The 11,098-nt window shown below is 41.4% G+C and overlaps 1 protein-coding gene across 1 annotated transcript; it reads right to left on the reverse strand.

Moving 5' to 3' along the window:
• Window positions 1-8,094: 8,094 nt before the first annotated feature.
• On the reverse strand, window positions 8,095-9,587 carry LOC140260574 (uncharacterized). Its single transcript, XM_072353090.1, has one exon. The coding sequence runs from the start codon at window positions 9,577-9,579 to the stop codon at window positions 8,095-8,097; it is 1,485 nt and encodes a 494-aa protein (XP_072209191.1). The 5' UTR covers window positions 9,580-9,587.
• Window positions 9,588-11,098: the final 1,511 nt, after the last annotated feature.

The raw sequence follows: 11,098 nt of genomic DNA on the forward strand, positions 1-11,098 counted from the left end.
TTTCCAGGCATAATTTTAAAATGTTGCTTTAAAAGCCCTAAGTGCCCCCAGAGCCATTTTAGCTTGGTTTAATTCCTTTCCTTTGTAACATGGTTTAAAAGAGTGCGCCCCTTAGCAGTAAACAAAATCTAATCAATAAAATCCACTGAAATTTGACCTTCTCTTCACCCTTAGACTTGGTAAGACTTTTTATTGTTTTTGCATTATTTTTTTAAATTAGTAAACAAATGGTGAATACAGTTTTCCATGTTCCCTTACGGTTGGCTGCAGTCATTTTGGGTAATCACTTACTAGCGTAATAGCTCTTTAATTGCACACCATACATAGAACTGGAACAATGTATTCATAAATGGGCCCTGGTTTTCATTTAATACTCGAATGCTTCTGAAAGGAGGAGGCTGATAATACTCGATAGAATCAAGTAAAATGCAAGATTCTTCATTGCTGTTTTAGTACTGTGCTACAATCTGGCCAAACCGAAGTCATGCTGCTCTTGTCCTGAATACAATCAGCCAGTACCAGATGTCCAAAAACCCACAAGGTGCCTTTATGATGCAGACAAACTTCCATGAAAGAAGAAAGACCACAACTGTCTGACACATCAGTCATCCATCTGAAATAAATGAGTGTTCTGCTCATGGCTTCATGTAACAGTTATAACCACACCATCAAAAACTTTTCTTTGTCAAACAAAGATTAAACACAGAAAGCTTGTTGTATTGTCAGTGAAGTGTGAGACTAAAGCTTGATTACTTTCTGTACTGTTTCTCTGTATGCCTGTGCTTCATTTAGGACATGGGGTTGAGCTCTAATCTCTTTTACAGGACAGATTCTCAGCTAACTCACTGTGTAACTAATGTGTACTCAGGTGCTCAGTCTTGCAGTCTAATATATCTGTAAAAACTGGCATTCACATGCAGCAGTCTTTCAGTTTGCCTTTTCTCTAAGCCCAGTGTGAACACCTTAATGCCAAGCTATGGACAACTCAACAGAAAACAATGCAAGCAAAGAGTGTGTAAGTCTTAGAGTAAATCTATATTACCAAATTGAAAAGTGGCAATGAGAAGCCTTGAGCACTGCTATTTTCCGGGACAATAGAAAGGGATATTACATTGGTGTAGGACCACTGTTTTTAAACTCATGGTGCTATAGTGCATATATGCTTACTGGAATGGACTGTCCAGGGAGGTGGTGGAGTCACCGACCCTGGGGGTGTTCAAGGAAAGACTGGACTGGGACATGTTGAGGGACATGGTTTAGTGGGAGATATTGTTAATAGGTGAACAGTTGGACTGGATGATCTTTTAGGTCTTTTCCAACCTTGGTGATTCTATGATTCTATAGCATTACAAAGTATGTTCCCTGCTTTAATTTATGCTGACTGCTGCTCTACAAGATGACTACTCCTTGGTTGTTCACATGTATTAATGACCATTCTCACTAAGCAATTTGTTGCAGCTAGCCTGATATGGAGTATAGGAGAGTTGGCTATAAGCCATGCTGTATGGCTTAAGCTAAGGACAAAAAACAGTCCTGGCACACAACCATGCAGTCCATGCAATAATATTTATTATTCACACTGCTTAAATACTGGCCCATAACAGTTTTGGCTTATACCAACTAGGTCTCTCCAAAACAAATCTGACCTAGTTAGACAATGTAAATCTAAAACAAGTTTTTCTAGATGATTTCAGGGACAGATCATAGAATAATGTATCTCTTGTAAGCCTGTTCTAAATTCTACTTCACTTTTTCCTTTGTAGGTGCAGCTAGAGAAGCTTAGAGCTACAATGTCCTCTGTCTTCTGACATGTTTTTACAAGGTTTTGCCAGAATTCCTTTCCTTAATAGAATGCTCAAAAGACATTTCACAGAATCACAGAATTGTAGGGTTTGGAAGGGACCTCTAGAGATCATCGAGTCCAACCCCCCTGCCAAAGCAGGCTCCCTACATCACGTCACACAGGTAGGTGTCCAGGTGGGTCTTGAATATCTCCAGAGAAGGAGACTCCACCACCTCCCTGGGCAGCCTGTTCTAGTGACGCAGCCTGTTCCAGTGAGGCAGCCTGTTCCAATTTATTTCATTACTTATGACAAGAGAATTAAAAAAGTAGACAAGAGTAACATGAAGTCATGACTGCTGTGCTTTCGTAGCAGTGACTCTTGATAGATACATTCCACATTTACTAAGCCATTTTCCCCAAGACTGTATAAGAGGATTCAATAAAATGTTCTTGAGCAGAGAACATTGCCCTTCATTATAAATTCAGTAGCCTTTATACTGTTTTCTGTTTGTTGCTTAACTCTTCAAAAATGCAATGGCAAAATAGTATGAGACTTAGTGTCAAATGGCCATGAGTACAAGTTAGAAGGAAAAATGCATGTGTGTGTGCATATATATAAATGTATGTTATGTATGCAAATGTATATGTGAAAGCAGTTTCCATATCTTACAAATAACAATTGTAGACATATTCTGAACACCTGTCATAACTGGGTTGTTTTGTTCATCCTAATATGGTGCAATCATAACTTTTATGGTGTAGGTAATAGTTTTATTTTCTGTTTAGAATGAGATATTTATGATTTTAAGATGAAGATGAAAAGTAGAGAAATAGAGAGCTGTTAGAATAGCAGAAATTTTGAGAGCTGGAAACAAAGGATGAGGCACAGGAGTAGTGCAATGTTGGATGATATGGGATAGGACACAGGCATTCACTGGAGACACTATGGATACAAACAACTCAAATATAGCCAATTACAGAAATGCAGAACTGAGGCTGGGCATGAGGGATCACAGAACAAAGAACAAATATCTAAGATATAGCTATAATACTATCAAGTGTTGTTACATCCCACCCTGCAAGTATCTCAAGATATATCAAGCATACTACAGAAAGTCTGAAAATATTTTCATCAGTCCTCAACAAATATCTTGAATTCAGGTGCAGATCAGTGGGGGGGGGGGGGGGGGGGGCAAGATTTTCACATAACAGTCTAAACTGAAAGGAATAAAAGGAGCGCTTTCTAGATGGCTGCAGCTTCTATTTCTATTAGATTTTTTTTTATTTATTTTTATTTTTATTTTTTTTTTTTTTGCATGCTCTTTCAAAACTGATCATGAATAAAAAAGTAATGATGGTCAGATTAGTTCCCAAGATGTATATACTTAATGGCATCTGAGAAGCTCTAGGGCATCCAAGGAGTTGGCAAGTATGAAATAACACCTATGAGTGACCAGTATTCCCTTCTGGACTGTCAGCAGAATGCTAGTTAGAGTAATCTAGGGAATCTCAAATGACATTAGAGGTTTCTGTTCAGGGAACTAATTCCTAAAAAATGCTACTAGATCTGACTCAGGGGAGGCCACTCAGAATGCCCATGAAATTTAAACCCTCTGAATTCTGACCTAATTTCAGATAATATTTGACCTCTTTTTTTTTTTTTTTTTTTTTTTTTTTTTGGATCCATGTCAAGATAGAAATACTTTATTATTACTACAGATTCAAACGTATTTTTCATCTCTCTCTTACTTGGTGTTCCATAAGTTTTTGTATGAGAAATACTGTTTATAGTTAAGAAATGGAAATCTTTACAGTATAATTCACATGGCAACAGAGAAACTGAAACATTTAAAATATAATTCACATTGCAATTGATTTTTCTCAGGTAATTGCTGGTCAGAAACACCTTTCTAAAGGTGATACAATTTGTGATGCTAACATCTTTAGTATTCAGAAAGAAATGATTACTAATCAGTTTTCTTTCTCTTTTTATGCTTTTCTTAAAAATAATCAGAAGAAAGACTTTAACTGTTTTAATTTTTAAACAATGTCTTTAATTTTTAAACATTAAAATTCTTACTCTGATTGCAAATTTGCATATAAGCTGGATAAAGATCAGCTTTACAGTATCTTTCATTCATGTGATGTTAGTGTTACAGGGACATGACATAATTTCTAAGATGAGTGTCTCGCTCCAATTTGTAGGAGGGAGGCAAGGTTCTTTGATATGTGTATATACCCGGCGTGAGATTAAGAAGCAACGGTTCAAATGTTGGTCCAATCAGTTTATTAAAGTCCTAGACGTTTTAGGGAAATGGGGAAGGGAAGGTGGGCGATAGGAAAAGTAGGAAAAATAAGCAAGAAGTCTGTAGAGAGCAAGAGAGATAGTCACCACCGTGGGTCCAGCGAGGTACACCGTAGGTCCATAGATTTCAGGAACTCGTCTGATCACCGCGGGGGATGGGAGAAAGTCAGGAAGCACTGCAGCAAGCCGGCCTTCCGAAAAGGTTTTCCCCTCAGGGAATTCTCCGTCAAAGGTGTTTCTGGGAGATCGTCTCCAAAGTTCGTCTCCATAGATCGTCTCCCAGACCGTCTCCAAAAATCGTCTCCCAAAATCCCCAGTTTAGCAAGGGCCTTTTATCCCCCATTTCGGTGGGGTTGTTTTTCTTCTTCTTTGAAGTTTGAGGATCACAGGAATGCTCAGCATTTTTGGGGATGTATCTTGAACAAATACTGAACTTCTAAACAAGCAGGAAAACACTCTGTAAAATGGTTTAAAACCAGCTTTTGTGACATTCCTGGCCCACAGATAAGCCAGCAGGGGTTGGTGGTGCCTCTGTTTGCCAGACACAAGCATTATCGCCTTCTGCAGTGGTCCGCTCCTTCAAGCAGCACCCCTGAAAAAGACTGCTTGTCCTGTCTCTGCTTATCTTTGCAATCATAAGCAGAGATGGCACAATAGCAACCACCATTCACCCTCCTAGATAGTTAGCAGTCGCCAGTCAGAGTCTTATCATCAGAAAAACCTCACGAAGCAAGCTTTGAGACAACAAAAGAAAACCAGATCTGTCCTTCACACCACCCCGTGGCTCAAAGGTTGCTTGAAACTGATGTGCAAATGACCATTCACGGTGGTGAGGAAAGAAAAAAAAAAAGTAAGCATAAGGGAAAAGAGGGATGGGTGATAATGGGGAATTAAATGTTTACATCATCACTCAATCAAAACCTTGATTGATAACACACTAAACATCATAATTATTTTCAGTCAATATATGTGCATTCATACAGGCATGTGTTTTAGATCTCTTTAAAATAATAATTACTCACAGAAAGTTATTTAGAGCTATAGTCACTTATTCCCATTGTTACTTGCTTTACCCTTAGCTCCCTTTTCTATTTAATTAGTAAGCTTTTTCTTGTTGACCTGCTCCTACTATTGTTACAAAAATCATCAATAGGCAGTCATTCTTGATGCAGTACAGAGTGAGATGCACCCGTGTCTACCAGAAAACAAACATCTTTACACTGCTGTGTGCACAATGCATTCAGTCCACTGGGGACAAAACATCCTGGGATCTTCAGGTCCTGCTCTAGTGCAGCAGCTATTGTTCTTCCCAATTTTTTCACTACAGTCCCTCTTTCAATATAATTTCCAAGCTCCATCAATAAATTTGTCCGGGTCCCTTACTTAAGTTCCTTTAACGTGTATATTACTGGAAGAAAATGAAGACATTCTTGTTCGGACTAGCAAAAGACCTTCAGTGGTGCAAACAATTCAGCAGACAAGGAGGGATAAAACCGAAAGATTGTAACTATTCCTGCCAGACAGACCCTCTTGGCATGATCACGGGATGTCTAGCTTGCACACCTGGCATGGGTGTGAGCAGATTTTATAAAGACCATTGGCAAGCCCGCCAAACCTGAGGCGGCTTGGAGTGAGTGGCGAGAGACCATGGGTTCGTGTATGACCAAGGAGCAAGTGGCGAAGACAAAGGAGCAAACGGCAGATAGCCAAATTGTGGAAGAGGAGCAGACGGAGCAGACAACGGATAGTCAAATCATGGATGAGGAGCAGACAGAGGATTCTCAAATCGTGGAAGAGGAGCAGAGGGAGCAGATCGCAGATTCTCAAATCATGGACAACCCCATAATCTACGCATGGAATCCGCTCTACGAAGTCCCAGCCTGGAACAGATGGAGAAGACGACCTGCGCAGAAGGAGGTGAGCGCCAACATCGAGCTGCATCTCGCGCAGGAATGGTTCCACGGCAAGATGGGACCAGGGTGCAGTGGGCGGCTCATCGCTGAACGGATGCTGAGGGAGTACTGCACCATGATGGGGGCTCCCGACGGCTCCTTTCTTGTAAGAGAGAGCGGGACATTCATTGGGGACTACGTCCTGTCCATCTGGCGCAATGGAGGGGTGCAGCACTGTCGCATCCATTGGTGGCAGGATGCCAACAGCCACAGGTACTATCTGACCAATAACCGAATATTTGATAGCCTTTACGACCTCATCTCCCATTACCAGGAGACACCGCTGAGGTACAATGAAATGGAGTTGAGGTTGACAGTGCCTGTGCCTCGTTCCAAGGACTGGGTGCTGCGGGACGGCACCAGGAGATCGAGCACAGCTCCAGCGCCATCTACCTCAGGGCAGGATGGAAGATCCAGCACCATCGTGCGTGAAAAGAGAGTCGTATTTAATAAGGCACTTGACCAAGTTCATATTATTTAAGTTCATTGTTCACAATAAAAGTTTTTGTTCTGCACTAACCACAGAGTCCGTGTCTAATTACCACAGGTAAACTTTGATCGTATTTGCCTTTCTTAACCTGTATGAGACACTGCATACTTATCCCTACCTGGGGTTTCTACTACCCATACCAAATTGATCACTTACTTTGTCTGTAATACTGGTCCTAGCAGGGGTAATAATTAACACTAAACTAAGGGCACGTGCACTTCCAATGTTGTGCTTTTGTCCCTATTCAGAAGTAACGATTTGTTTACTTTCTGATCACAAGCGGCAGAGGGTGGGGGGGGCGGTGAGGGAGAGCAGCACGGGATGCATTCTCTTGCGGCACTTCCACTGCCATTTACCATTAACAATTACATTTCCATATATCATTTGCATCCATACTTACATATACCATAAACATTTAACAATCACAAAGACAGTGACAATAACCAATAGTATCAAATAAAACAAATAAATATGGGTATTTGTGTCAGTTGCTTTCTCCATTCAGGAAGTCCCAGTGTAAGCCAAGATCCAGACAGGAATTCTTTTTGTTTTGTTTTGTTTTCACATCGTTCACCTCTTATCAGTCCTGATATCCCTGTTATACCTTGCCAGTCCTTGCCTTCTTCAGCCTGTGTTTGTTCCAAACTTTCTCACTTTCCAAACTCTCATCATTACGTAAACTACTATTTGTGCCTTCAGTTACACTTCCACATACCCTCAATTATATAATTACACTTTCTTATACCATCAAAGCAGTTTGTCCCATTCCCTTCAGAACCCACAGATCAAACAATACAGTTCTTCAGTTTCCACAAACAATCATGTTTTGTATGGAACTCCTGGACTGATGTGATACTGAAAAACATCAGTGCAAAGGGCTTTATGATAGATTTCATTTGTGACCACATCTAACAGATATTAGATGGGTCCTTGGCTCATTTCCCAATTTGTTGGGAATTTGGAAACACTATGGAGGAATTACATGCAAATCACAATCAGTTTAACCACAACAAACAAAACATAATACTATTGCAACCAAAATATGTAATCAAGGGGTATATCAGCATTCCAGCAAGATCACATCTTCAATTTTCCTGTCACAAAACACAAATGGTTAAAGTCAGCTATCAGCCATTCTGTGTTCAGTAAAGGTCCCACGGGGATCTTCTGTAAAATAAAACAAGACAACTTGCCCTTTTGGGGCTATTGTTAATACAATTAAAAAATGAGGGAACAATCCAGCAAGAGTTGATTTTACATTTCTTTATCGGGGTGTCCTTAGCCTTCCAAGGATATTTGTTAAGGGATTTCATTAAGGTTAGGGAAACTGTCCTCAGGTTAGCTGAGTCAGTTGACACAGGCTGGCCAGGGAGATAAGTGTTTCCCTAGCTTATCAGTAACTGTATTGTGACTCACAGGGGCAATTGGCAGGAGTGGTGAGGCCTTGGGACAGAAGGTGTTAAATCGAGGATCTCCTCCTTTTGTTGTGAGCTTTCTAATACATCCACCCCTCACTGCCTTCCCCCCCCCACCTCCCACTCATCTGGGGGAGGGGGCGAAAGCATCAGCTTTCCTTGAGCTTCCTGAGCTTTTGTTCTGGCCACCAGTTAACTAATTTCTCTAGTCTGACTGTGGGTAATCCATTCATCAAATCTCGTGGAACACCCTTTTGCCAGCCAAGTGTCCAGAGACGATTACGTCTATGACCAATATTTCGCCTACCTGTTCTTACTGGCAATGAGACCCTTCCAGTTTCACTGAGGTTTGGACTAGGTGGCCCAGGGGCAAGGCTGACTGCTGCAAGCCTCACTTCCCTTGGGTCAAATTTACTAGTGTTAGAAATCACCGGCCCATATTTTCTTTCATAGTTAATTAATTCTTGGGCAACCTCCCCCCATGTCCATACTTTATATCCTGACTGCAGATGGTTAGAGGTTACAGTTCCTTCTAATGCTGCCCGGGTTCTTTCTCTCTGAGGCAAAGCTTGTATTTTTCCTTGTAGTTGTATACCTATAGGTTTCAGTGATTCTGGAAGCCCCCTAATTAAAGGAGTCATCCTTTCAGGATCAACAGGCATCATCATAGGTGATTCATGATGCGGCTGCAACTTTCTATCATACATCATTTGCAAACAGGCAGCCTTTTGGACACTTTCCACTAATTGATCGGCTGTTCCAGTAATGGCAAGAGGGTCTCCCCTTTCTAAAGGGTTAAGACCACCTGCCCAATAGGCAGCCCTCTGCGTTAGGGACCAGGGAGCACGGTTGTTACCAGTAGTTAAAAATACTCCTGGACCCCAATAACCTTCAGCTTCCTTTTCAGTTAACATTATTTGGTCTCCACCAGTTAGACTGACTCTCCAAACATATTCCGTTTCTGATTCTTTTGGAGAACGGCTAAAATCCTTTTTCAGTTTTGCTAATTCAGTGACAGAGAAGGGAATTCCTTTAGCATTCATTTTAGGATCCAGGTCCTCACCATTATCAAATGCATATTCAGTTTTTATCAAAGGACGCAATTGGGTTGGCGAGTCCTCTAATTTGTCAAGCCCTTCCCTCATTCCTTGTAGTTCCTTCTGAGGAAAAGTTTTTTCTTGAGGCAAATTATGGACAACAGCATTGCTAGTATTCTTATACGCTAATAGTTCCTTAAACGCCATTTGCAACAAAACTGAATTATGTTGCTCTCTTTGTAATTGTTCCTCAAGGTTCACTATTTGATTCTGCAGAGTTTTTACCAATTCTTGCATTACTTTAACTGATTCCTGTAATGCTTGTATGGTTTGGGTTTCTGCCGAATGCTTTTCATCTCGGAACTCCACGGCTGCTTTTAAAGCTGCACCGAGTACCGCACAAATAAACGATTTTCCTTTCCCGGCTCGGGTACGAGCCCCATGTTGTAAAACACAAATGCGGTCTGAAACACTCTGCAAGTTATGCCAGTTTTGTCGTGCCCAATCCACCCCTGATAAAGAGGGCCGAGCACCGTGCTTTTCTAAAAGGTCAAATAGCACATTTTCACTTTTCATAGTGGCAATACTTTCACTCATTTCTCAATACCCTAAAAGATCTACACTAAGGGAAGAAAAGGTTCACTTAACTCCTTACCCCTCCCCAGGGAAGCACGCACCTATCAAACAAATGTAAATGCTACAATCATGCCTTTCTTTTGTTTAGAGGAGCACACAAAGACAGCAGGCTAAAACAACACCTTTGGGGTTAAATCGCCCCTTATTTTCCTGAGAGGCCACACAGAGGAAAAAAACTGCAAATTCCGCACCTAGGTTACAAGACACCCTCAATCCTTGCAACTCGGAGAGGTGCGCACAGAAAAAGTTTAAACAACGCAAATTCTCAAATCACTCCTCCCTTACACAAAAGACCAAGAAGCACAATCAACACTTACAAAGAACGTGTAAACACCTAAATCGCTCCTGGCTATCCTGTCTGGCCAGAAAAACTTCAAGCTTAAAGCTACAAGAAAAACACTTCAAATTTTCTCAAAAAAGGAATAAACTTCTTGGAGAGTAACACACGTTTTACCTCAAAAATTACCTCCTCGCTTCCCCAAGAGGCGCACACAAAAATACTTTCAAATTCCAAAATATGTTACAAGATACTTAAACCACATAATGCAAAATAGGCTTCCCGGGGAGGCACACACGTATAAAACAAAAGCAAATAGTCAAGATTAATTCATACGTCCCCAAGAGGTGAACACAAAAGCAAGTAAAGTTTCAGAATATGGAGCGGTCTTCCTGGAGAGGTGTTCACATCTAAGTTACCAAAATTGTCGCTCCTTGCAACTCCAGGAGGTGCACATAGAAAAGTTTCAGGCTATATCTGGGAGGACAACACTCTCACGGCGGGTTATCCTGTCCGTGACGCCAATAAAAATGTCTCGCTCCAATTTGTAGGAGGGAGGCAAGGTTCTTTGATATGTGTATATACCCGGCGTGAGATTAAGAAGCAACGGTTCAAATGTTGGTCCAATCAGTTTATTAAAGTCCTAGACGTTTTAGGGAAATGGGGAAGGGAAGGTGGGCGATAGGAAAAGTAGGAAAAATAAGCAAGAAGTCTGTAGAGAGCAAGAGAGATAGTCACCACCGTGGGTCCAGCGAGGTACACCGTAGGTCCGTAGATTTCAGGAACTCGTCTGATCACCGCGGGGGATGGGAGAAAGTCAGGAAGCACTGCAGCAAGCCGGCCTTCCGAAAAGGTTTTCCCCTCAGGGAATTCTCCGTCAAAGGTGTTTCTGGGAGATCGTCTCCAAAGTTCGTCTCCATAGATCGTCTCCCAGACCGTCTCCAAAAATCGTCTCCCAAAATCCCCAGTTTAGCAAGGGCCTTTTATCCCCCATTTCGGTGGGGTTGTTTTTCTTCTTCTTTGAAGTTTGAGGATCACAGGAATGCTCAGCATTTTTGGGGATGTATCTTGAACAAACACTGAACTTCTAAACAAGCAGGAAAACACTCTGTAAAATGGTTTAAAACCAGCTTTTGTGACATTCCTGGCCCACAGATAAGCCAGCAGGGGTTGGTGGTGCCTCTGTTTGCCAGACACAAGCAT

The sequence above is a fragment of the Excalfactoria chinensis genome, chromosome 1 (genome assembly GCF_039878825.1).
Source record: "Excalfactoria chinensis isolate bCotChi1 chromosome 1, bCotChi1.hap2, whole genome shotgun sequence".
NCBI classification, from domain to species: Eukaryota; Metazoa; Chordata; class Aves; order Galliformes; family Phasianidae; genus Excalfactoria; species Excalfactoria chinensis.

What these genes read in the sequence shown, in the direction of transcription:
- LOC140260574 (XM_072353090.1), bottom strand. Translation starts at nt 9,579, where the DNA reads ATGAGTGAAAGTATTGCCACTATGAAAAGTGAAAATGTGCTATTTGAC.